Raw genomic sequence first — 27,793 nt, forward strand, 5'->3', positions numbered from 1 at the left:
TGGGAGTGTGAGCCAGGAGGTGGGCGTGGGCAGGCGTGCGCAGCACCGTCTAGGCCTTTGAACACCTGCAGAGATAGAGCCTAGAAGCTTCTGAAGCCGGATACTACCTCCTTTCGATCCCATCCAACGCACTTCCCGGCCCCCCCGGTGGGCGTGGCCGGCTCTCTGCCAGCGGGCTCCCACAGGGGGCGGAGCCGGGGGCGGGGTCTGCGAGCGAGTCACGTCCAACAGGCGGAGCTGAGCGCTAGGAGGCCGGCAGAGGAGGCGCCACATCCGGCGGCTTCCCAGCTGTGCATAAAGCGACCGCTGCTGCCGCTGCCGCTGTTAGCTTACAGCAGCAGCTCTGGCCTCTTCTCGGCTGCAGGAGCAGCTGCTCCAATGCCCCAGAGCGGCCATGAGCGCCCCGCACTGGTGGGACCAGCTGCGGGCTGGCAGTTCGGAGGTGGACTGGTGCGAGGACAACTACACCATCGTGCCTGCCATCGCCGAGTTCTACAACACGGTGCGGGGCGCGGGAGTGGGGATGGCAGGCGGGCTGGCGGGAGGAGGCTCTCCACAAGCGCCTCAGTGCCTGGAACCTGGACGTGGCTCTCTGCTTGTACCTGGGGCATTCTCTCTTCAGGGCCAGAGTCGACCCACGCCCCCTTCCCTGCGCGCTCCTTCCAGTTCTCCATCTGTCCTCCTCTCCTGTTTCCTACCTCCGACATCTGGGCTCGGCTTCTTCCTCTTGTCATTTCTTTCTCATAGCTCTATTGTGTTGTTTGTCCCCACCCGTCCTGGAGCCAGTGGTCTGCGTCTGCCCATCTCCCAGTTCGGGTCAGTTGCGGGCGGTGAACCTGCTGGGACAACTGCCTTCCTCCCCTAGGATCTCTGTGGCGTGACGCACTTAGGTCGCATTGTGCGTTTTTGACCTGACTGCCTGCGCTAGGGGTCCTGGGAAAGGGGGCAACACCCGGCAGGTCTCGGGGGCAGGGCCGCCTCGAACCATGCTGACTTACTCCACGCCACGAATACACCAATAATAGGTCGAGTTACCTTTGGCCAGAATCAAGTTAATTACTACTAGTTCTCATCTCCTTGCCTTACTTCTCACCCAGCCTCACGCCAGCCCCAAATCAACTCCCCCAGGCCTATGCATTTTAAAGTTATTAAGCCTGGGGCGTGAAAGGGAAATTTGGGAGTGATTGTGTGCATGTTTCCTGGACTTGCTTAGGTCTGTAGATACAGAAACTTCCTCACTGCAGAATCCTGTGGGCTTTTAGTCTTTGTGGGAGGGAAAAAACTTTCAGTTGGGAGGGAAATGCCCCTTCTTTTCCCTGTGCCCATGGCTTAGGATTCTGACTAAATATAAGACTTTGCATGGTCTGTTATGTGGCTTATTTTTTTCACTGCCCTGACATGGAAAAGAGGAACCCCTGGTTTACAGGTCATGGTGAATTTGAGGTTGTTCTTTAGGGTTTTTAGCTTAGATTTGCTGGAGAGAATGTTGGCATCAGTCAGGTTCTTTTTTCCTGGAGGGATCTCCAATGAGGGTCCTTCTATTCATTGATGAGGAAACTGAGCTCTTGAGAAGAGCGCTGTCATGCTCACGTCTCTGGCATGGCTGGGGCCACAATCCAGCAATCTGCACTCTTTCCTCTCCCTATTGCTGAAATCCATGGCTACCCTACACGTTAAACACTCCTGCTTCTTTTTTATACCAGGTTAGTTCCTCAAGAAAACCTGGTCCTCTGCTGTTCATAGATACTGTGAAAGATTCAGTTATTGGAGGTGGCCACACCTCACCTCTTTTACAACCTCTTTTAGCGTATACAGTCAGCTGTAGACAGGTGCCCATAGAGAATGGGCTGGAGTAGGGCTGGGTACTTTCAACAGTGGTAACTCAGTTTCTCCATTTGAAAGTGGAAAATACTACTAAGGATTTCACCAGAGTTAAAAAAGAAATGACAGCTTGGGGACAGGTTCTTAGACACCCTGTATGGTAATTATCTGTGGAATCTGAGGCCAGCAGAGCATCAGGCCTGGTTACTTGGCCAAAAAGTTAGTGTATAGCTGCTCTGAGCCTGCCTTGAAAAGCCCCAGAGTGCTGGATGAGGGGGAGGATTTATTTTCTTTACTTTTAATCTAGTTCCATTGGAGCTGTTATGTAGTGAGTGCCAAAATCTTTTGTAGAAATGAGCTGTTGATCTTCAGCTGCAGTGCCTGTGACTGACTAGCCCAGCTGGTTTGCCTGACAAGCCTTATTCTTTGGAATATTTGTAAACCACGAAACTGGCTTTAGCAAAGCGGAGAGCTTAAGGTTTCAGAGAAGTAATTGGTCACCAAACTTTGTTGAGTGTAGGTCCAAAGAGTTTAGCAAAAACCATATCTTCTTCTCTGTTCCCATGCACTAGTTACCTGCTGATGCTTATGACAGGACAAACCCATGCTTATCTTACTCCTATATTGAGGAAGACAGTGAACTATTACTGGGTCAAAAAAAAAACCAAAAACAAAAAAACACACAAAAAACCAACTCCTTAAATCCTCATAGTAAGGCAGCAGGTCTAATTATCCATTTTATAAGAAAATAATAATTATTACTAATTTGGAGAAAAAGTTTAAGGAATCTAAGACGTAAAATCAGAAGACTGGGAGAGGATCTAGAACATTCTTAATGGACCTTGGGGGTAGCACATCACTACTACAACTTCAGTTACTACTGGTTAATGTTAATTGTTTGCTATGTGTTGAAGCTCTGCTGGGTACTCCAGTTGCCCAAAGCAGCGGTTGCTATTATATCCATTTGATAAAGGAGGAAACTGGGGCCTAGATGGATTATGCGACTTGCTGAGATAAAAAAGTGGCAGAACTAGAGTAGCACCTTGATCTATCTGATTCTGCTAAGATACTACTCTTGAAGATACAAGTGTCATTGTATTATCTTAGATTTATTTATTTCGCATAGTACACATATTTATTACTCAGTTGTTCTTAAATTCATGCATTGGGACCATTTGATCTATAGGCTAATCATGATGTTTGATATGAAAAGGAAAGTTTGTTTAAAGTAGTTTTCTGTTGTTTATTATAAAAGTAATAATATGATCATGGTAAAAAAATTCAGAGTATGCAAGTTATAAAGTGAAAATACCCTTCTGTATCTTTTCATACTTTTTTTCTAGGCATATAAAGAGCATGTGTATTTGTGCGAGCATAAAAAATATGTATGTATAGTGTATACACACCACAATCTTAAGTTTTGTTCAACCCAGTTGAGATACTACTACACAAATGCTTCTGCACCTTGGTTATTTTCACTTAAAGTGTCTTGAAGCTAGTCCCATGATTGGCTCCTATAACGTAATCTTACTCTTTACAATGTCTATGCAGTATTCCATTTAATGGATTGACCATAATTTATTTAACCAGTCAATTCCTATTGATGGAAATTTAGGGCAGTTTTCTGTTTGTTTCATTGTTTTCATTTTGGTCTCTGAACAGTGATGCAATGAATATCCTCATATATGCATCTGGATATACTTTTGAAAGTGCTAATCCTAGATGGGGAATTGCTGTGTCAAGGGTAATGGTCACTTTGAAGGCTGATACTTATTGCTAAATGGCCCACCAGAGACAGGACCCTGATTTATGCTGCCAGTGACAATGTTTGGGTATACAAAACCTTTTGCTTTTGGGCCCTGCAAATCTTGATTGCCTTAAATCTTATTATCCTTTGCTTTAGCCAAACCAAAATACCTCTTCCAAGAACACATCATGCCTTTTCACAGCCTTTGGCTTGAGCACGTTTTGTACTGTTTCTTCTATGTACAAGTTTTACTGAGTTGAGTTTCTTTTTATGTTTTATGTCTTAAGGCCTCAGTCACCCTAAAAGAGAAAGATACTAGCTACTTTGGAGAAAAGTGGGGTCTGCCTTTTAAACACGGGGCTTGGACTTTGGGGACTGTGTTGCTGGATGGTGACTCAGGAGGGCAGAAGGAAATCAACTGGTGCTGAAAAAAGAAGTCTTGAAGCAAAACATAATGCATTAAATCAGCCCATGATCTGTTACCTCTCCCAATCAGCTCTACCCCCAACCATGAAGATAAGGAAAGTAGAATTTTCCTTATATGTCAAAGCCCACGTCCTACTATCTAAAGGGCAGAATTATCCATCCGTCCATCTGTCCATCTGTCCATCCATCCATCCATCCATCCATCCATCCATCCATCCATCCACTGGGCAAGCACTGTGTGCCTATGATGGAGACCAGACCCGCAGTCATCTGGGTGGGAAGGGCCATAAGAAAGGTGTTTACAAGTCCCCAGTACTCTGTGTGGGGTTGGTGCAATGTGGGAAGTGGGGTGGGGAATTTTGCAAGAAGGCTTCTGAGTAGAGTGACCTACTTGTCCTGCTTTGCTAAGAATTGGCCTTTCCTGAATTTAAAACTGAAATTTCCATGTCCTGGGAACCCTCCTCAGTCCCAGGCAAACCAGGACAGTTGGCAGAAGGGGAGCAATAGAATGGGTAGTTAGGAATATGCATATAGTGAAGATAAACAGACCATCTACTTGGTCAGGGCAATGACCCTTATCTGTTTATGAACTTGTTGTTCAGAAAAACTTACAGCCTGTTGCCTTGTCAGTATTTACCCTGTCTGGGAAAGTGCACAGTCACATTCATCAGGATGAGATTGCAGTGTGTTCATGAGATTATTTTGGTGCAAATGTCATGTGGGAATTCATAGAATGAGGAACTTTCTACGGAAATTACTAACACGTTTAAAAATTGTGGTTTCCTTGTAATTAATAAATCTGTTCTGCAGTCATTAAACCAGTTCTCCAAACGATAATCCAACAATAGGCTTTCAAAAATGCCTCTTGGCTGAACTATTCTTCAGCTTCAGTGACCCACACCATTTTAAGGGGAAGTTTCATTTCTCAGTAGAGACGGAGCCATTGAGTCCATCTTTTAATCGCAACTAGTTTGCTTTTCCGTATTTCTTTAGGAGTTCCTTCCTCTTTTTGTTTTAGGGACAGTCTCCCTCAAATTTGGTCTTTTCCTTTCCATAGATTCACCTCATTAGAAGGCCTGGTGGAGGCCGGCGGGCATTGATAGATGGGCTGTATAGAAGTAATAATGTGATTTCAGTGTTATTTGGGAGCATATGTTAAAATGGTGCTCTAAATCGAACTCCTAATACGTGCATTTAAAATGTTTGAAGTATCATAATTTTACTGCGAGTATAATAAATGACTTCATGCTTTTGTGACTAGTGTGTAAATACATTTAAAAGTGATCAATGTGTTCCTTGCTGGTGGTAACAAACCAACAGAGCCATTGGGTGGACAGCTTGGCAGTAGATACTAGGTTGATGCAGAAATAATTGCGTTTTTTGCAATTGTTTTTAACCTTTTAAACCACAATTACTTTTACACCAACCTAATAGTTGCACTTGGCTGAACCAAGGGAGATTGAGAGAACTTGAGGCAATAAAGATATACTGGGGTAAAAAGCAAGTATGCTCTCTTCCCCACCATTTTGGTGGGGCTGTAAATTGGTGTTCCTTCTACTGGGGAATGGTTAAAAAAACTGCTGCCATCTGCAGCATTTACAGCAAGTGAGGTAAATCTATATGAACTAAGGTGGAAAGGTTTGCACGGCATATTGTTGAATGAGGAAAGAAAATTGCAGAATGATAATGTTACATATGTGATATATATGTATTTGTGTATATGCAAAGAAAATGACTTGAAGCCTATGAATCTAAAAACAATGGTTATCTCAATGGAGGAGAATAGAATAGCAAGGAGACTTTAGCTTTGTAATATATTTTTTCTTTTTTTTAACAAGGACAACACATTCATGTATATGAAAGGAGAGAGATCAGGTTTTAAGTTACCTGTGGTGTAACAATTCCGTTTTTCTCTTCCTTCTGCCCCTTTAAGCCTCCTTTTCTTCCTTCCACGTCTATGTTTGACAGAAGGAGAGCCACATTTAAATCATAGAATGAGTCATATGTGCACAGTGTGTAATGCACTTCAGAATTTTTAGATACTAGTTGAGGAGTTAAGCTAACGAGATGAGAAGGTGGCTGCGTGGGTTGGAGGTAAAAATCAGCTGGGGGCAGTGGAAAGAGCTTGAGGTGACTGGATGCTGGCCCAGCTGTGATTGTCTGTCTGACCTTGGCCAACCTGGGAACCTTTCTGGGTTTTCAGTTATACCCCCTTATAAAACAAGGGATGGTCTTTAAGATCTCTCATTTTAACTCTTAAAGATCAATTCTTTAAATGATTGCATAGACTATTAAAGGCTATGGTAATAACAACGAACAATAGCTACTGCTTAATCTGATTCTTAGCAAATGAGAGTTGGCCTGATTTCCAGGATTGACCACTGCATACCGCCTGGGACATCTGACACAGTTTATTCATACTCTCACCCAGTCTCACCAGTAGCTCATAGGACTCCTACGTGGAAAACAGAAAAAGATCCCCGTCAGAGTGGACAAACTAGACAAAGGTACCCCCTCCCCCAGAATGCCGCAGCCCTACAAGGGATTTCAGTCTTGGGTTTTAACCAAAGGCAGCAGCCCATCCCATCCCTGACAGAGGATTGTGTTCTTTTCTCATTTTCTCTCCCACCCTTACCTTTCTTCTCTTTCTAAAAATGGTGTCACATCTAACCTCTTCTGTTCCTGGATGGTGACAGAGGCATACATTGGCCACGGATGAGGCCAATCCTCACCTTACTACGCCTCACGTTCTGGGGTTTGCTGCCGCGTTTTGTTTAGTTGCGCACCAGTGTGATTGTGTGGGTCTGAGAAAGCCCTTCTACCCTGGCTCTTTCAGTTGAGTGCAGGCACTCACTCTCCCTCGTGGTTCCTTTGAGGTCTCCTCTGTATTGTCTAACATGGGGGACCAGTCTTTTTTTCTTTTTTTAAACCCCCATGCCGTTAGCTTTCCAGACTTCCTCTGCCCCATCCTATCTCTGAAAGTCTTTTTTTCAGTCTTTTTGTGTGTACGCCTCCCATCCTGTCCCCATGATGTTGGTCATTTAGACTTAGCTGTTTTCTTCACCTTCTGCTCACGTCCTCTGTGTTCACAGTCCTCTGTGACGAGCTCCTCATGACACACTTAGAGAGGAAACTTAAAAAGCTGAACATCCCTACCACCATATACCTCCTAGGATGGCCTTAATTGGATAAAACAAAACAACCCCCAGAAAGTAAGTGTTGGCAAGGAGGTAGAAAAGTGAGAACCTTTGTACATTGCTCATAGGAATGTAAAATGGTTCAGCCACTGTGGAAAACAAGTTTGGTGGTTTCTCAATAAGTTAAATATGAAATTACCGTATGAGCCAGCAATGCCAACTATATACCCAAAAGAACTGAAAACAGGTAACTCAAAAGCTTCTACGCGAATGTTCACAGCGGCACTATTTGGAGACGTCTGTATAAATGGGTGGATGGATACACAATATGTGGTGTCCATACCATGGGATATTATTCACCCATAAAAAGGAAGCACTGACACATGCTACAAAGTAGAGGAGCCTCAAAAACATTATGCTAAGTGAAAGAAGCCAGGCACAAAAAGGTCCGATATTGTATGATTCCACTTTTATGAAATAGTCAGAATAGGTAAATCCATAGAGATGGCAGATGAGTGGTTTTCAGGAGCTGTGGGGAATGGGGGTGGGGAGTGACTGCTTAATGGGCATACGGTTTTCTTTTTGGGGTGATGAAAACATTTTAGAACTAGACAGAGGTGATGGTTGCACATTATGAATGTATTAAATGCCACAGAATTGTATGCTTTCAAATGGTTAATTTTTATGGTATATGAATTTTACCTCAATTAAAAATTTTTTTGGGGAAAAAAATAACTGGCTATGACCCTCCTAAAAAAAAAAAAGACAAACAAAAAGTAAGTTACAAAATGAGAGGTGAGGTTCTAGAGTTATGCTGTCCAGTGTGGTAATCACTCGTCACCTGTGGCTGTTGAGCGTGTGACATATGGCTGGCCCCAAGGGAGATGTGAAATTCACACTGGGCTTCAAAGCCTTGGCATGAACTCAAGAATGGAAAATATCTCATTAGGGAAATTTAAATAGTGATGACATGTTGCAATGACAATATTTTGATATTACATTAGACAGAATGTATAATTTTTTAATAAAAAAGCCAAATGCCTTCTGGAGAGATAAGAGAAAGGCTTACATCCACACTAAAGTCTGAAAGATAAAATGGTATCATTTTAAAGCTGGGAAAGCACTTACAAATTTGATCTGTAACTAAAAGTAGGTTTTGAACAGGGTGAAAAAGGCAACACAGGAGGAAACCAGGAAGAACCCTGCCTTCATGTGGGCCCAGGAGAAAAGGCTGGTCTGGCTGGCAGAAAATTACGGGGTGCTCGAACCTGTCTAGTTCTTCTCACCTCTTCATTAAACTTTATTTTTACCATTATTTAGTACAGGCTTTATCTTTTAAAGTATATGTAAAAGTAAATTAGAATGTTTCCTACGTAATCTGTGTGGAAAAAGAATAAGAGTCATTGATTCTTTGAATCAAGAGAGGAGCCTGGGCAGCTTTCACAGATGGCAGTGTTTTTACAGCTGCTGCTACAACCAAAGAGGCAGGAAGGCACCCCCTAAATGCTTATTAAAGAAGTTTTATTAATACATATTCCTGGTTGTGTATCTGCCATTAAGAAAAGTATCAGCACTTAAACAAGATGTATGCCAGTTTGCAAAGGACATACTTGGAACACGCTGCTTTGTTTTTTGCCCTGTTACTTAATATTTATCTTTTCATTTTACATTTCTCCCCTTAGATCAGCAACATCTTATTTTTCGTTTTACCGCCCATCTGCATGTACTTGTTTCGTCAGTATGCAACGTGCTTCAACAGCGGCATCTACTTAATATGGACTCTTTTAGTTGTAGTGGGTAAGTGGATTCGTTTGCAAGCATGGACTGAAAGGAAGGAAATGGAATTCTGCACACTTCCTGTCCCCTTTGAACATTGTTTTGTAAACCAAAGTCACTCTGACGTCTTAGCAAACTTTTATTTTGCTTGCTTGACGCCAAAAAGACTCCTTTGAATACGGGCTTGATAACAAGGTTGGCTGTAATTATCACTTAATTGCATCTGAGAGTTCATTTGTGTAATAGCTGCTGGTGTTGTGCCAGTGCAATTTTCTGAGAACTTCTGAAAAAAGTCATGTGAAACAATTGAACTCTGATGAGACTGTTTTCAAATGGACTAACGGTAAAAACATAAATAAATAAATCTAGATGTTTGATCTTTCATTGTTCTGGGAAATACTTGTGTAATTTCCATTTCCTTTCACAGGCATATTGGGAATGCTTAACAGTGAGAGAATGTTGACTTTTATTCACTGCCTGTTCCCATGAAAGTTCACTGGATGAAGACAGAGTGTGATTAACTGTGGAATAATTAAAGTTCTGATGTGCTGATATTTGGGCCCTTCTTGAAATCCTCTTTCTAGACTTGAAGTCTGCATGCCTAGGTGGTGTGAGTTTCTTCCTTCAGTTTCTTTTTTCAAAGAGAGAACGATCTGGTGATTGCGATAGCGGTTGGTGAAAGGGCTATCCTTAAACAGTGTATTGAATTTGTGAGTCTGTTCTTCTTTGGTGACCTTTCTTATTGGTTGTAATTGATTCTAGGAATTGGATCCGTCTACTTCCATGCAACCCTGAGTTTCCTGGGTCAGATGCTTGATGAACTTGCCATTCTTTGGGTTCTGATGTGTGCTCTGGCCATGTGGTTCCCTAGAAGGTATCTACCAAAGATCTTTCGTAATGACAGGTAAGCTTGTGCTGAACACTTTTGCATTTACTGCTAGCTGCAGTCCAATATAACGATGTGTACATATCGAGAAAAATAGCACACAGTGGAGCCTGGCCCAGTGATGAGATTACCATGTACTTGTTTAATATCCACTGATTGTTTATAGTCTGACGGTATAAATAAACTGACAGACAAAAGGGGGAATTTCAATATGCTTGGAGAAGAATTTATATGACATTAAGGACAAAAAGTCAAACGTCTCTCTTATTTGATTATAAGCATAAGTGGAAAGATTTTGATTTCCTGTTAGAACATTTCCTTTAGTCTAATCCACTCCACTGTTTTATAAATTTACAGTAGAACTCACTAAGGAATTGGTTCTTGGACCCATAGATACTGTAGTTGTTAAATTGCATACACATACAGCTCCAAGCTGGAAACCCAAAATTTCAGGAAAGGATGCATTTTAATATCTACTATGTTATATGATTATTCATCCAGTAAATATTTTTGGAATACTTACTATTTACTATGCATTTTTCTAGGCTTCTAGGTACTGGGATGTAGCAGCAAACAAAACAGAATCTCTGCACTCAATGAACTTACACTGAAGTGGGGGAGATTATGAATCAGCAGGCACATGAATGATATTAGGGAGTGATAACTGCTATGACGAAAAATGAAGCTGGGAAGGGGGGAGTAGTAACTCGGGGTGCTGATTTAGAGTTTGGTCAGGAAAAGCCTTCCTGAGCAGTTGTGTAAGGTTGTTAAGGAACAGAAGAGAGTCCGCCTCATAAAGATGAGAAATGTTCCAAGAACATATTACCCACATGTTTCTCTGTAGGACACTTTATTTTGTCAAGATATATATGGTAAACAGTCTAAAGATATGGATTTAATTAAGTAAGCTGTGTGTGCCCAGGGGTGAGGTATAGCAGGAAAAAGATAGAATTCATTACGGTTTTCCTGGTCCTCTGAATAGGAACAGGAGCTATGCAGCTATTAAAGGTGAAGCCTGCTGTCTGTGGACTGAGGGAGAGGAGTGTCCATGAAATGTGCTGGCTGCAAAAGCGGCGTAGCACCGTGTGTGGAATTTCCTCATTTTAGAACGAATGGACTAAATGTCCTTGGAGTATCTGTCTTTGTATGTGCACCACAATGCCTGGGAGGGTGAGGACAGCAGCTATTACCCTTCTTAGGAATTGGGGTGGAGACAGAACTTTCTCTTTTACCTTTAATCTGTACTGTTCTAATTTTTTTTTTTTTTTTTGCAAAGGGTACATGTTAAATTTTAATACAAAAAGTGTATTTTTAAATGAGGTAGGGTGAAAACATACTTTAAGTGGATTCGTTGTAGAATCTTCATCCGGAGCAGCAGGGTTTGAATTAAATAGTAATATCTCTGAGTATCATCAAGCAGATAGTAGTAGCCTTAAGAAGATTACTTATGAAAAAGTGTGTGTGTGTGTGTGTGTGTGTGTGAGAGAGAGAGAGAGAGAGAGAGAGAGAGAGAGAGAGAGAAGAGAGAGAGCGAGCCGTTTACAAGTAGAAGTGAAAGGAGGGTGTTTCTGGTCTTAGATGAAATATGGTCTCCATCTTGCTGAGGCCTTCTCCTCATTGGAGGAAGTATACTTTAAAACACAGCAGGTTCGTTTAGGCTGTCTCTGATTTCTAGTCTTGTCTTGTTTCCTTGTTCAGCTTCCAGAGAATGACGGGGATGATCAGAAAGCTTCATGAGGTGGGGAAAGGGATGAGGGTAGGGATGGAGGTGGATGGCACTAGGCAGGGTCATGAAGTGGCTTTGCAGTCAGGGACTTTTGGACTCTACCTAAGAAACACACCGTTTACCTTTTGGCTTTTCCTCTTGTTTCAGAAGGGGCTCCCCAGTCTCCTCCATGCTTTCCCTGAGTCTGGTGTGTGTTAGGTTGAAAGCTGAGGAACTACTTTGCTCTTGGATCTGATCATTCAAGTCCTGGGATCTGAGAGAGAAGTTGAAGAAATGGGAATAAGGGTTTTGTTTGTTTGTGGCACTCTGGAAGCCTGGGTTGAAATTCCAAGTGACAGTTTTTAATGTATTCATAATAGAGAACCCTTTTCTCTTCTCATTTCTTGAAGGTGGGAGTGAGGGAATGTTATGAGCAGGAGAGAAGAAAGTAAGGCAATGGTTGTAGTAATTAAAGCTTACCAACTTTAATCATGAAAACAAGTTATGAGGCGGGGAGGTCTGTAGCCCCTTGGGACTTTTTTATTGCCAGCACCTTGCACTATTCTCTGGAGATGTGACCCCTCTCTTCAGTTTGGGGGAGAGTCCTTTGGAGGCACTGAGCAACACATATGTATGTATCCCTGGCTTTGGAGTGGGTTTTAATTCTAGCTTCCCTGCTCACAAACTGTGTAACTTGTCTGGAGTCTTTACATTTCCTCATCTGTAAAATTAGGTAAATAATAGTGTTCACCTCAGGGTTCTTTTGAGATAACTCTGCTGAGCACTTCGTGTAGAATTAAGAACATGGTGAGTGCTCAATCAAAGTTAGCTTTCATGACTACCCATGGCACATAGAGATTTCTGCCTGGCACCTCTGTGATGTGCATACAAACTGAAGGAGAGAATGGGTGATTTTAGTGAGCAAAGAAAGAAAAGGTGCATGTTATAGGAAAAGTAGATTATTCTAAATAAAGATGTTGGTTCTGTTTGTCCATCTGCAACTTTTGAGTAACGGGGAGAGCAAGAAGACCAAACGTCTCTCTGTGGGCTTCACCACCCGTGACAGGTGGCAGACCAAAGATTTCAGGTCAAAACCAGGATTTCTGTAGACTGCAGCTTGTGTGGTTTAGCTGCCTGAATTGATCAGACAGTTAACATTTCTCTTTCCTTTTCTGTTTGTTTGTGGTCTAGACTTTGCTGGAATATTTGTAAAAACATATTAAGAGTAGTTCTGTGCGAGATTTCTAAAGAAGAGAGAGTATGGAGGCTAAGTGACTTTGGATCAGACAGATACAGATATGAATGACAATCGACTTTTTTTTGTAAGTTCTGATACCTCATTTTGCTCATCTGTAAAGTAGATAATAAGAGTATCTACCACATTGCATTAGTAATATATGGAAAAATCATATAAAGTATATAGTACAGTGTCTCATCCAGAGTAAGGGCTCACTAAGTGCTAGCAGTTATTGCAAATGGCTAGTATGGATAAGTGTTTTGAACATGATAATGTCTAGAACAGCGGGCAAATTATTAAAGTTTATGATGTAAATAGGAATAAATTGGTGTGTTTAAAAAAAGAAGGGCTTTCTTTCATCTTGCCTAGACTGTCCTAAGAGTCCTTAGGACATACACTCAGCTGTTGATGGTTATTTATGATTTTTAGGCAAATCAGGGGCTTGTTCTAAATAGGTTATGTTTTAACCCTATAGGGTAGGCTCTTAACCAGGGACATTTCTGTCCCTTCAGGGACATCTGGGAAGTTTATGGTAGTCACACTGATGGGACGTTTTATCATTCATAAATTGCATTTCACTTCAGAATACTAAAAGGGATATTACCAAATGTTTGATTTAAAAAAGGGGTACAGGGTCTGATAGACTTGAAAACCACTTCCTTAAAGAGTAGCTAATGAGAACAGTAACAGCTTTATTATAATACTATGATAATATTGGGTTGCTAGGTTTTGGCGTGGGGAATACAGGAAGGAGTGCTCCGAGTTCCCTGACCTTGTGTTCCAGTTTAAGCCGGTAATGGGCTGGAAAGTTGAAAACGGGACCAGAGTCTGCCGTAGGGGGTACCTGTCATCACTGTTTAGAAAACCTCCATGGGGGCACCTTGATTCTGAATATTTCTAGTTCTCTTGTAGCCCGGGCCTCTGGTGACCCTGGGGTCGGCTGGGCTGGCCGTGTGATCTCTGTTGACTTCTCCTGGTTGCAAAATCGTGCGTTCACAGGATGTCCTTGTTGTCTAAGCTGGCTCCCCAAAGCACATTCCTCCACACCCCCTGGACTGACGTGCGAGGTGTCTGCCTGTGTTCTTCTTAAAGAAAGCATGTTTTGTCAAGCTTGCTGCCTTTGGGCTCTTTGGCAATACCATTAATATATAGAGTCTTTGGTGATTGCACCACCAGTTCAGTCAGATTTTCCCTGAGAGTGTGCTAGTATTAATAATAATAATATTTTAAATAGCGTTTACTCTCAAATGATGGTAATGATCATAGTAAGAGTGGATTTTATGAGCACACACCATGTACCTGGCATTGTAGGAGGTGCTCATGCTTGCAAGAACATATAAGGCAGGTGTCTTCATTTTCATATGGGAAACCAGAAGCTTGGAGACTTCAATGATTTGCCAAAGATCCCACATCTACTAAGTGATGGAAGCAGAATGTGACACACATGGGTCTACCTGGAACACCTCTGCTTTGAATTGCTCTTTCTAACCTGTGTCTTAATCCTAAATCATTGGGTACACAAGATGAGGCAATTTGGAAGTTTATGATTATGTGTTTATCCGATCTAAAAAGGCCAAAAGCCTTGGCATGTATCATAGAACCTGAAACCCAGTGAAAGAGTTATTGTGGGTCCCTGGGCTATGCACATGTGCTATGTGTGGGCTGTCATCCTTAGGCTGGAGCAGGCAGCCTTTTATCCAGTAGCTGAAGGATGCCAGCCAAGGTCAGGAGAAAAACACAATTCTCCTGAGGATTTGCTGCCTGGATCCTTTCCCACATATATTTTTTTCTTTTGGTCAAAGTTCAGGGCTACAATTTCTGCTCATTCCAGTCAGAAAGTTGGCAGCTTGATCAATGATTTCCTGTGCCTTGATGATAAATGGTTTTTCTCTAAGAGATAAGTTTGTATTTTGAAGATTTCAGTGAACTTTGATTTCTTTATAATGGAATTTCATTCAAATTAGTTTCCTAACTGTGACCCGTGCCAGGGCTCTTGGCCAAAGTAAATTGTGCTCATGAGGAATAACAGAAACTTAAGGAAAATTACGTGCTCCTAAATTTCAGTCATGGATGAGGCCTTAGAGATAATTTAGTTCAGACTTTTTAATTGTATAGGTAAGGAAATGGAGTCCCAGGGAGAGAAGAAGGAGCGTGCCCAAGATCACGTCCTCATTTCTGGCTCTTTCTTACTGAAAGAGCTTTCACTCAATAGTAGAAGGATGGTATCAGTTACTTTTCTAAGATTTATCATGTCAAAAACTTGTCAACAAAATGCATACTAGACCGTGGATTGTCAGTAAATATAGATCCTATTAGAAATTTTTAAGAATTTTACTTTTGTATGCTAGAAACATAAGATTTTTTTCTTTTAAACTAGGAAGACTTATGGTTTATAAATAGTATGTTTTTCTTATAAAAGATGTATGTGTTTACCTTGTAGAACAGGGGTTGACAAACTATGTTCTGTGGGTTAGACTGGTCCACTGCCTGTCTTTGCAAATCAAGTTTTATTGGTGCACAGACATGCCATTCACTCACTTATTGTCTACTGTGGCAGATGTAAGTATCTGTGTCAGAGACCCTATGACCCGCAAAACCTAAAATAGTCACTGTCTGATTCTTTACAGATAAAGTTTGCCAAATCCTGCTGTAAAACATCTGAAAAAAAAAAAAATCTAAGTAACACTAAGAAAACAAGTATCCATGTCTCACCCTTAAGGACTTAGTTTGATTCTAATTTTACCATTCTCATGGCTAAATATTTTGAAAATTTCTGATTATTTCCTAAGGCTAAATTCCTGGAAGTGGACTTACTGAGCCAGTGAGTGTGAATGGTGTTTAGACTTGGTATTTGCATTCCCACCATCAATCCCTGTACCTTGTCAACATTCGACAAACAAGACCTCCTTTGCTAATGGATGTGGTTTGCTCTCACTGATCCAGGGGCAGGTTCAAGGCGGTGGTCTGCGTTCTGTCTGCAGTTACAACATGCCTGGCGTTTGTCAAGCCCGCCATCAACAACATCTCTTTGATGACTCTAGGGGTTCCTTGCACTGCCCTGCTTGTTGCAGAGCTAAAGAGGTGGGTGCTGTTCTTCTTGCTGTCCCTTGTGTGTCCCTTAGCCTGTCACTGTGATAGGGACACACCAGCTCCAGGAACAAGGAGCTGGTGTGGAGGAGGAGTTAGACTCTTCATGAAGAGGTAGTTCCTGACTGTTGGATGGAAAACAAGTGATAGTTTTGTTCCAAATGTTAATGTTCTCATTTTCAGAAACGGGAGCCCCTGCTTAGTGGGTGCAGTACATCCCAGTGGTCCCAAGCTAGTTTAGCAGGAAATCTCAAGGACCTACACGCCCCTAGGCCAAGCTGCCTACACTTAACTCTGTAGAAAGGAGAATAGATTTGTTCAGATGACAAGAATAAGGAGAAAAGACAAGTTCTAAAGAGGTGGTTGCATTTACACAGAGAAGGAAAAAGATGAATTTCTATGTACAAGACAACATTGGCTTCAGGTGTAATACTATTGACTCTGCTCTTTTCTCTGAGACCAGGTTTCTTATTTACAACCTATCAGGTAAAGCCTTTGCTATTTGCATAAGCATTTTCCTTTGGGAAGTTGTATACTCAGAGTTCATGTTGATATCCACAAACATTTTCGTTTAGCTCTGGTGTGTACACGACTATCTTCTTCTGGCCCCAACTAAAATACATCTGACTACTGCCCTTATTTTAATACTCTTTGAAAATGCTTGTTTTTCTTTGTGTCCACTTTTAGAAATGTATTTAAATTCATGACTCTCATTGTTATGGACATAGAGTGTCTTAACTGAAGTCTTGTATCTATATCTCCCTTTGTGAGAGTTGCTCTGTGTAATGGGTTGTCAGGTTTCTCAATCTTTGTTTTGAGAGGATATATATCTCTCTATATTTACACATTTCTTTCCATTGCTTTGCCGCTGGGGGGTTGATTTGATTGTCAGCAATACTAAACAGGGTCAAAGGTGGCTAAAGAGGTATTTAAACTTTGCTGGCTGGCCCTGTCAGGTCCAGTTTTGGTGGCCTCTTTGAGAAGTCGTCACGGCCTGGGGAATGAAGAGACTCATTTCAGAACACTAACAGATCTTGAAGCTCTTTGGAAAACGCACACTAAAATATCTGATAAAGACATCTGAAGTAGATTTGTAATAGTCAGCCCAGTGGTGCTGGCTTATATGAGACCTGAAATGAATAGAATGTGCTGGACTTAGCTATGTGTCTTGAGAATTCACTGCAGTCTGGTTTCATTTTAACTCTGTAGTTCAATAATATGTTTTAGCCTATAGTTTTATTCAAAGTAGCTTAAAGAAAGGGAAAATATTTTGAATTCATAATACTTAAACAAGAGCAAATTCGTAATACTTAAACAAGAGCAAAAAAAAAAAAAAAAAACAACAACAAAAAAACCAAGACAAGTGGTTAGGGCAGATTATTCCACAGTTTAAATAAATTCTGTTTAACAACTGTGATCTTTAAGCAGGAAAGCATATTTCCCTTAAATACGCTAATCTTCATAAGTAGTTATAAAGGACATAATTTTTGTTCCATATTTAAAATCTTTGTCCCTGAAAAATTAGTCATCATTACAGCTAATTGGTCTTCATCATTACATTAGCAAATGCAGCATCATGGGAAATATCCCTCCTTCCATCTAGGATCAGTCTTTGTACCTATTGATTATTCCCTCCATTCTCCTATATCTACTTTACTCCTATAAGTTGTCTACTCTGTCATCCCTCTCTCTCTCTAAAGCAGGGATTTCCAAACTTTTTTCAAGGTTTTTCACCAAGGGCCATATGCAGTAAAATACATAAACATTCACTCGAGGTGAGGTATGTCTTGCCTCACCTGGTTTATTTAAGTAAACTAAATATATTTTTGGAATATGCTGCAGGCCAATTAACAATGGATCATGGGCCGCAGTTGGCCCGCGGGCTGCAGTTTGGACACCCCTGCTCTAAAGGGTCCTTCCCATTAGTCGTAAAAATGTTTGAGTCTCTCCATCTTCTCTAACACTCAGCCTGGACTCAATCCATGTTTGTCTCCAGCCACCACCCTTTATCTCTCTTGTATGTCATAGCCAAACCTCTTTAAAGGTTGTCTCCATCCTTCACTTCTCATTTACCCTTCAACCCACTCCACTCTGGCTTCTGCCCCTACTTCAATACCCAAACCCCTCTTGGTTGTACATTCAGTGATAATTGTTCAGTCCTCCTGGGTCTTATGTGTTGTTTTCTCAGCTGTTTGCACCCCCACCCCCGATTCTTGAACTGTTTTTTTCTGTGGCTCCTATGACACCACACCCTGCTGGGAGCCTAACTCTACACGAGCTTTTTTTCAGTCTCTCATGTAAACTCCTTTTCTATGCATCTTTGCTTGTATGGATCCCTTAAGGTGCTGTATCACATCTCTGCTTTCCTCCCTCTGTAGTTCCCCCAAAATACCTCATCGACTACCATGGCTTTCATTACTGTACGTATGTGAGTGACGCCCAGATTGATGACTCTAACCCAGTACTTTTTTCTGCCTCCACCATTAGTATCTAGCTTCCGACCTGACCTCTCCAACTTTCCATGTCGCAGGCATCTCCAGTTCAATTTGTCCAAAACCAGATTCCTGATCTGCCTTTTACATTATTGGTTCTCTTAATATTTCCAGCCACAGTAAACTGAACACCGTTTACCTAGTTGCTCAAACCAGAAGCCTAGCTTTCTCTTCCTTCCCATCCAATCTGCTCACGGTCATTTTTCTATTAGTTTACATCGCAATTACAATAAAGTTCAAAATCCTCAACATGGCACCTGCATGCTAATCTCTCCCACACGAAACTCCCCCTTATATTCTGTCTTCCAGTCTTTCTGATCTTTCATGTCCCCAAGGTGGCCTAGCTCCTTTTGGTCCCAGGCCTGTCTTCATGGCTGTCCCTTCTTTCAGACCCTCCTGCTTGGTTCACTTCTGCTCATCCTTCTGGTTTGGGCTCAACTGTTTATATGCTCTCATAGCATCCCAAACTTCTCCTTTATGGCACCCATCCTGACTGTAATTTAAATAGTATTCGTGCTGTTGTTTTGTTCCTCCACATGGTCAGGGACGAGGTCCCTACGTTCACTGCCATGTCCCAGTTCTTACCTGAGTCCCAGCAAGGAAAGAGAAGATGGTTCTTGGCCTGCTTTGATACAATTCCCAGCCAACAGGATGCCCTGTTCCTCTTTGTGTTTCCCTCCAGGATCTTCCCTGCTTGTCATCAGCAATGATCTGTCATATCTCCGCTAATGTTTCTCATTGTGCCTCCTCTCTGCTCAGAGGAAGTAGGGGAGGGACAATTTTTCAGCTTTCTCTTTCTCATTAGCCTCATTCCTTGAGCTTGTTTCTAGTCTTTTCATATTATCATTGTCCTTCCTGAACCTTCTCTCAGACCGTGTGGAAACAAAATTTTATTATGACTTGGGGTCATGGCCTGACATTTACTGAAATTTGTGGTGTTGTCACATTACCAACTGACTCAGCGACATCTAAAATATTTTAAAATAGACGTTTTTCTGATGATAGGAGTGAGTTGATTGTTAAGAAAAACTTTGAGAATGCAACAAAGGGGTCAAGAGGAGGAGAAATGGTAGACATACTCTCAGATTATTCTATCCTAAAATAGGGTCCTGCTTTTGTTCTGCATTTCTAATTTATGTTACATTGACATTTTGATACAAGCCCTGAAAAGTGGGAATAAAACCCAATGGTGCCCAGGTTTGGACAAGTCCCAAGTGCAAATAAGCCTGGTTAGTGGCATATAGCAGGGCCTGTCCCTCTAGAAACAGAGGAAGGGACCAGGCTTCCCTGAGACCCTGACTCTGCAGTGCTTTCTCCCCTGCTTCATAGGTGTCAGGCCAGCCCCACCTCCCTGTGACTAATCACCTGACAGTCCACCTCTCTCTTGCTACTTGACACACATGCTCTCTGTGCTGGTGTGTTCCTTAAACCAGACTTTCTGGGTTTAATTAAATTGAGTGCACATGTAAGGTGTGATCAAACAATACTGTGAATGTTTAAAAAAATTTTATTATAGTAAAAGATCCATAGCCATTAATCCCCCTCAAAATATTTCCCCTCACTTCGAACACACTTATCCCATTGCTCTTGCCACTTTCTAAAGCAGTTCTGAAAGTCCTCTTTTGTGAGTGTCTTTAGTTGTGCTGTTGTGGCTGCCTCCATGTCCTGAATCATTTTGACTTTGGGGAAGAGCCAGAAGTCGCATGGTGCCAGATCCAGTCAATAAGGTGGGTGGGACACACCGTAATGTTTTTATTTGACAGAAATTACCCTATGCCAGAAGTGATGTGTGACATGGAGTGTTGTCATGATAGAGGATGATTTATGGCACAATTTAAAAGACACCTTCTCTCAACCGTAGCTCACACCTGACTGACTGCACAGAACAAGTTGAAACTTGTCACACACTGTTACTAAGGTTCGATGTGCTGCTTCCGAAGATCCCTTACCTTTCTGTTACATCGCACTTGGCAGCAGCAGTCACTGTATTTTGTGATCACAACGGAAAGGCTCCGTGTCACACATTGCTTCCGGTACGGCAATTTCTGTCAACTAAAAATATCATGGTGTGTCCTCATCCACCTTACACTGGATCTGGCACTGTGCGACTTCTGGCTCTTCCCCAAAGTCTAAATGACCATGAAAGGTAAGTGTTTTGAATGGATTCAGGACATGGAGGCAGCCATGACAGCGCAACTAAAGAAACTCACGAGAGAGGACTTCCAGAACTGCTTCAGAAAGTGGCAAGAACGATGGGATAAATGTGTTCAAAGCGAGGGGATGTATTCTGAGGGGGATTAATGACAATGTGTCTTTAACTGTAGTAAATTTTTAAAATTTAAACATTCACCGTATTTGTTGATCACACCTCGTAGATCCTCTTGTAGTAGACTAATTGCCTGTATATTTGTTGACACTTGTTTCTCTCAGTTTTCATTTTACCTTTTAAAATGGCAAGGCTAGACGCCGGTTTATTTTGCCTCTTATAGTGCAAAATAAATCGTCTATATAGTTGACCTGAGCTTCTGAGAGCATGGGATGACTTTTTTACGGAGAGGGCTGGGAGAAGAACAGGTTTTGGGTGGGGTGGGGGGAGGTTAGGAGTTCATTATGGACGTGTTAAATTTAGGTGTATATTAGACGTCAGGCATACATGTCAAAAAGGTAGAAGTGAGTCTGGGGTCAGGGAAAGGCCTGGGTGAGAGGTATGGCTCTGTGGGTCATCTGTGTACATGTGGTATTCACATCCATAGGCTGGTGGAGTGATGGTATGTTGGGTAGGAACTCCAGTGCCAAGGGGCTGGGGAGAAGTGAGGAACCACCGACGTGGCCAGCGAGGTGGGCAGAAACCGAGCTTGATGGCGAGTTGCTCTTTGGATCCCATGCAGGTGTGACAACGTGCGTGTGTTTAAGCTGGGCCTCTTCTCGGGCCTCTGGTGGACCCTCGCCCTCTTCTGCTGGATCAGTGACCGAGCCTTCTGTGAGCTGTTGTCATCCTTCCACTTTCCCTACCTGCACTGTGTGTGGTAAGCCCCTGCCTGTGGGGAGTTGGCTGCACTATAGAGCTTTGCACTTTCGGTTAGGCTCCATTCTCCCTGCGAGGTGCCCAAGTGTGCCCAGGGGACAGAGCAGAGCCCCAGTGCCTTTCTGTCCTCACAGAGACCGTCAGACTGTTCAGAAGCAGCAGAAGGTATTGTCAAAAACACAATGGGCTCCAGGGAGCTGGCTTAGCCAGAACAAAAAGACCTAATTGTTTATGCTTCAAGTCCTGGGCCTCTGACCTCTAGCTCCATTATTAAAGCATAATGGAGCTTGAAAACCTAATCTGTCACCTGAGCTCTGGCTCGATCTCTAGGCTAGGGGAGGTGGGAAAGGGGACAGGTGTGGGGACGAGGATGTGGTCCAAATACAAACCACAAGGAGGTAAATATGACCTCTTTCAAGATACAGTATATTTTTGTCAGTCCAAGTTCCCCTTTTTAGGGTTGAGTGACCAGGTGAAAGCATGAGCCTCATAGGTCATCTAGGGACAGTCTCACCCATTCATTTTACAGGTGGAGACACAGCCCCAGAGAAGTCAAGTGAATTGTTCACGACACCACCTGGTTATATAAAACCAGCCTACGAGTTTGATAAGAGGGAATTGGAGCACCTATACTTTGGCATGCTCAGGATACACTGCTAAGTTAAAAAACAGAAGCAGGTTACAAAGTATGCAGAATCCTACACCCAGAAAGCTGAGGAGGAAATTGAGTGGCTTTCTTCCTAAGAACCGCTTCAGCTCCAAACCCAGAGTCATCTTTCCCTCGCTGTCCTCCACGATTTCTGATTGCAAACAGCAACAAGGACTAAGAGAAATATGTTTAGTATGCCTCTTGTAAATTGAGAACATCCAGGAAGAATTTTTCTTGGTAAAGAGTTGGAAAAACTTTGTTACGTCTAGATTCAGATAAAGGTTGACTTCTGTCAGGAAATGCCTAAAACTAGGTGGTTTGAAGAATTCACTTCAATTTCCTTGAACACACGAACTTTTGTATCTCTACCATGAGACCCAGTCTGTTCTCAGTTTAAGGTGTGGAGACTTCCAGAATTGTTTGCAAGACAAAACAAAATAAAAGCACAAATTAGGGCTCCAGTCTTAGGATCCATTGCCTGATATTTTTTAAGTTCAAAAAATCATTTGAACTTGATTCACACTAGTGAATTTATCACACTTTATATATTTGTTGAGTTATAATTTACAGATCAGAAAATGCACAGATTTTAAGTGTATATACTTTGATGAGTTTTAATAAATGTATCCACCTGCATAAATATGACCTCATTCAAGATATCATATGTTTGGTCCATCCAAGTTCCCTGGTCACATTAGTGATTTAAGTGATATTCAAAGATTAGACTGTAATAACTTTGGCTTAAATTTAATTTGTTTCTAAATTTGGTGTTCTTTCTGCTTTGTTTTTCAAAGTTGAACCATTTTTTGTCCCAGTTATAAAATGACGTGTTCTTTTTTTTTAAATAACAAATTTAAACAACATCAAGAGAGAGAGGCTCTCATAATTCCATCTGCCAAAGACAGATAACAACTGTTAACAACCTGAGGTATATCCTTTCTGATTTTATGAATATATATTTTTCTAGTTCAATTAAAAAAAATGAAAATAATATCATTCTATATATTATGCAAACTGGTCCTTTTTTTTTTTTTTAACCACAATACTAGATCCTGGACAACTTTCCTTACCAATGCTTATATATTGTCGTCATCATTTTTTGTCTCCAATTAATTCTTCACAGTATGGGTGCTGTATAATTCCATCCTCTTAGTGCCTGTTTTAAATTCTTGGGTCTCAGTCTTCTTGGTGAGCCCCACAGGCATTTGCATGTTTGTTCCTGTTATCAAGCTGGAATCGTTTAGAATATTCTAAATTAGGCCCTGTTTGATCCAGATTTATCATTCTCCTGCCATTCCAGGATTTCTTGGTCACTTTCACCCTTTCCTAATAACAAGAGGCCCCGGACTGTCACCCAAGCCATTCCTGGACTGTTAGGCCAGAAAGGGGAAGCAGCTCAGCCTTTGCTCACATCTGGTTCTCACCTCCTGTCTCCCTTTGCAGGCACATCCTCATCTGCCTGGCCGCCTACCTGGGCTGCGTATGCTTTGCCTACTTTGATGCTGCCTCTGAGATCCCTGAGCAAGGCCCGGTCATCAGGTTCTGGCCCAGCGAGAAATGGGCCTTCATCGGCGTCCCCTACGTATCCCTTTTGTGCGCCAACAAGAAATCATCAGTCAAGATCACGTGATGGGAAGGAGGGGGCTGGCTTCTCTGCTTATGTTTCCTCATGCGTTTTTCAGCAAAGACAGCTGAGGGGTTCTCAGAGTTGGTGGGGGGGGGGGTCCTGGTTTTTTTTTTTTTTTTTTTAATTCTGTTCCCTTGGGCTCTAACTGGTGTGTCTGTGGACCATCAGGAGTCTGCTATGCCTGAGAAATGAGTGTCTTCCCCGTTCCTAAAGATGGAAAGTAGAGGGCTGAGGGCACTAGGTATATCTTCTCAGCATCACTTCCAGATGCAGTGGCTTGTTGGGCTGCGTCCTTTGTGGCAATGGCAGAGCAGTCACTGGGGGGACCCAGTGATGCACAATGTCTCGCTTTCCAGAGAGTTTACCTGCTCCAAACCCCACGATTCCTGTTGACAGACTGATTGTATGACAGGCCGCACTCACAACTGATGGAGGATGCCAGAGATTTTCATTTGGGGAAACTCTTAAAACAAAACCAATCAAGTGAAACACACATGGGACTTGTGGCTGAGGAAGCTAGTTTTCCACTTACAGCTGTCAATAACCCAGGTGTTACATGCATTTGTTAATCCTCTTCTACCTCTACTGATAGATGGAGACCTGACTTCAGATGAGAGTATGCTAATGAGAAAACCCCTCTATGCCAAAAACTGCTCTCCACTTTAAGCCATTCTTGAAGATGAAATGTTGATGGAAATGTTGACATTGTTTGTCCCCTTCCCAGCCCAGTCGTCTCAAACAGCCAGAGGAATAGCTGTGGTGTGACTAGTCCATACATAGGACCCCCCCCCCCCCTTACTGCTTGACCTCTGTAACATTGCCAAAGGGCTCATGACACTTGTGATGGGGGTCCTGGTTCAAATTTTGGAGCAAGCATGACGTTTTGGAAACTTGTTCTCGTTAGAAGCCTCCTGCATGCTACCCTGTTGGAAATTATCCTCAAGAAGCTCCCCTCTTCTTTCTCTCATTTTTGCTGTGGGAATTACACTCCAGACTCTCACAGAGGGAGGTGCTTCCTGTAGTTTTCGCTGAGCATTTGCTCGCTTTTCTCAAGTGCTCGCAGTAACTACACACCGGCTGCTTCGGGTCGCTGGTGCAGCAGGGCGAATCTGTTGCCTTCTGAGTCTTTCTCACCTAAAGTGACACGGGCTACAACTAAATCCCCTCCTCACTGGGATGAATGGAAGACTCCCAAACTGTCTTGAAGGTGTGAGGTGGGAACTCAAGACCTCAGGGATACTCATTTTAACTCAGGCATTTCCTGCTTTGCAACATTCCATTGTGAGAGGGCAGGGCGGATGTCCTTGTATGGACAGGAATCAGGTCACTGTCCCAAGTCGCCGAGAGGTGGGCAGCAGCAGTTTTTGGCATGTTTAGGAACTCTTGATTCTTCTTAGAATTTGCACAGCATCTAAGGTGCAGAGTCCATTAAGAAACTGAATTCAGAGTTTAAAAATGAATGACTTTATCGTACTTTTGTGGTTTTCAAATAATTGTAGCAGCCCAACCCTGTTTGCAGTGAGAATGGAACCCTAATGTGTGACATAGGTTGTATTTTTTAGCTGAAATTTATCTTAAGGTCAAACTTATAGCATTTCCTTAATATATCAGGCAGTGAAAATGCAAATTAACAATTTGGTGGTTTTCAACGTGGAAAATTTGGTATTGAGTAAGTGTACATGTTGCTTTATTATAGTTTAAAAAATATATTAAAAAATGATATTTGAATGAAATATTCGTGGACCCTCTAGTACGCCTCTATGAGATCTAGTTGGTTCATGAAACAGAATTTGAAAACAGCTAAATTCTCTGGGTTTCAAGTCTAGAATTTTTAAAAGGGAAATACCATTGTCCTCGCTTAAGGTTGATTTAGCAGGCATGAATTCTGGTCCCATCCATTTTGCAGGATAAAAATGCTCTCAAGTAGGAGGTTTGATGTATTTTAAGCCCAACTGTCTTAGTGTGGAAGCATAGATAAGGAGAAGCAGAGAGAGGGGAGTAGGAAATGTTTTTTGTATGTGTGTGAGGTTTAATTTCTGTCTCAAAAGTTCCTCAGTGAGGGGAGCATTGTTCCAACACTCAAGGAAGGACCATTTACCCCTATCAGATACAGGGATTGCTTCCCGGGAAATACTACCTCCACCTCCCAAGGGTTTGACCCTGCCCTTCTGAAAATTTCTGGGTGTCCTTTGGAAATAGGGATAAAATATGACTCTGCTGGAAGTAAGGAAGTTAAGTGCCCTGACTCACGGGGCTATTTCCATTCCTCTACTGCAAGCCAGGACTAATTTCAGGAATGCTTTTGTTGTGAAAAACACAACGCCCTTCTAGAGATTCGTTTTAATGAGATGAGGGCTGGACCAAAGGGTGGAATGGGACATATATGAGGAAGACAAAAACATAAGTCTTCTTTTGAACAGCAGTCACTATAGCTTGCCAATGTGGGATGTAGGAATATACTGATCTTATTTTAAGTTAGGTTGATGGTATCATTCATATTTATAGTTATGTTTATATTTATAATGCTTTTATAGCACTACATGCTCTTTTAAGAAAACTAGGATACTACAGAACAGTCAAAGAAGAAAAAGAAAAAAATTATTTCTATAGCCAAAAGACAACCATTGTTAGTTAATCTTTTGATATTTTGGTATATTTTCTTCTTGTCTCTTCCCGCTCCCCCACCCTTAATATAGTTGCAAATAGATGTCTTTTAGTACTGACAGTTTATCCTGTAGCTTGAAGGGAATATAAATGCCAGTTGTGGATTTTTCACGAAGAGCAGGTTTTGAAGTACACTAGAGTTAGCTATCCACTTGAGAGCTCATCACTGGATCCTGAGACTGACTACTGACTGAGTCTTCCCTGCTAATCAAACTTGACATGAATGGGCCCTAAGAAATAATGGACTGGATCCTACTTTTTGATAGACGCTTCTGGGCTTGGATTGGTGAGCCATAGGAAGTAGCAGTTAAATATATGGCTTTACAGGTTTTGATGTTTTCAGAGTTAAAATAAGTGAATAGCTTATTTCATTAATCAATGAATCGTTTTTCTCTCCCCCAGTAATGCAGGAAAGTGGAGATTTGACATTTTAGGAGTTACCGGTGGGTCATGGTGGTTGCTCAGCATGACTATCAGATTTTCATTCTGGTTAGAATTTGCCCACAATCAATCCCCTGGAGGAACTGGATTTAGGATATTAAAAAACAGTGTTACCAAGTGATTATTTAAGTCAATGATTATTATTTTATAGTGTTTGATTGTTGATTTTTAGAAAGAGAAATCTTTTTCTCCCCTTTATGGTTATATAATTATAAACAAGTACTTCAGTGAACATATTTAAGGTGTAGGGGGAGGAAATATCTGAATCTGTTTGGTAACAAGCTACATTTTTGGGGGGAACTCTGCCTGTCCCTCTGAAGAGTGTCTAAAACATTAATTATGAATCAAAGGTGTTCTCTTGGGCGACTAAGCTCTGTGGTCATCAAACACAGGCTTTGTAAAAAGACCGTCACCTATGCTGTAGATTTGATTTCTCATGGCTGAAAAACATCTCTCAGCAGTCCATCATGCTGATGTGAGCCAGTGCGTGTGGGAAGCTCCAGGACCGGGATTTGTCCCTCCCTGACATGGAACCACCTCTGGGGGACAGTTGAGGGCTGAAGCTCAGCCAGAGCCCCCCTCAGAGCTCCTTTTCCCTAAGCGAACTTGGAAAACTTGGAACTTTCATAGCCAGCTCTCTGCCTGGGTGCTGCCATTCCAGCTGGCCAAAAAAGAAGGCTTGGGCCAGGTTGGGATTCTCAGTGGATTTTATAGACATATTCCCCTACGGATTTTTTTTTTTTTAACGGCCCCTACTCTAAGGGACTAATTGTTTGAGCTGTATCTTTCCCTATATTTTAAAACAGATTTAAGACTATTTTATGACCAAAATATGTAATCAGAGCAAATATAGCATTTTCAGAGACATTCCTTCTTTTATACTTCACACTTTATATAGGGGGTGCTGTATGAAGGTCGTCTGCCCACTGGCTGTGGTAGCATTTAATCTCCATTGCTTTGCGAGTGATTTAAGGCCTTTGAAATGGAGCTTTTGCACTTTATACTCTTTCTGTGAACTGACTATGACAGCTATGTTTAATATTAAAGCCATAGTGGCATTTTGTATGAATAAA

General features: G+C 42.0%; 1 protein-coding gene across 1 annotated transcript; it reads left to right on the plus strand.

The window, feature by feature from the left end:
• Positions 1-368: 368 nt before the first annotated feature.
• Positions 369-27,793, plus strand: ACER2 (alkaline ceramidase 2). Its single transcript, XM_019750371.3, has 6 exons — positions 369-502; positions 8,814-8,928; positions 9,670-9,811; positions 15,679-15,816; positions 21,203-21,340; positions 23,432-27,793. The coding sequence occupies exons 1-6, from the start codon at positions 395-397 to the stop codon at positions 23,616-23,618; spliced, it is 828 nt and encodes a 275-aa protein (XP_019605930.1). The 5' UTR covers positions 369-394; the 3' UTR covers positions 23,619-27,793.

Source organism: Rhinolophus sinicus, chromosome 16, assembly GCF_057876585.1.
Source record: "Rhinolophus sinicus isolate RSI-liver-muscle chromosome 16, RSI-T2T, whole genome shotgun sequence".
In the NCBI taxonomy this organism is placed as follows: Eukaryota; Metazoa; Chordata; class Mammalia; order Chiroptera; family Rhinolophidae; genus Rhinolophus; species Rhinolophus sinicus.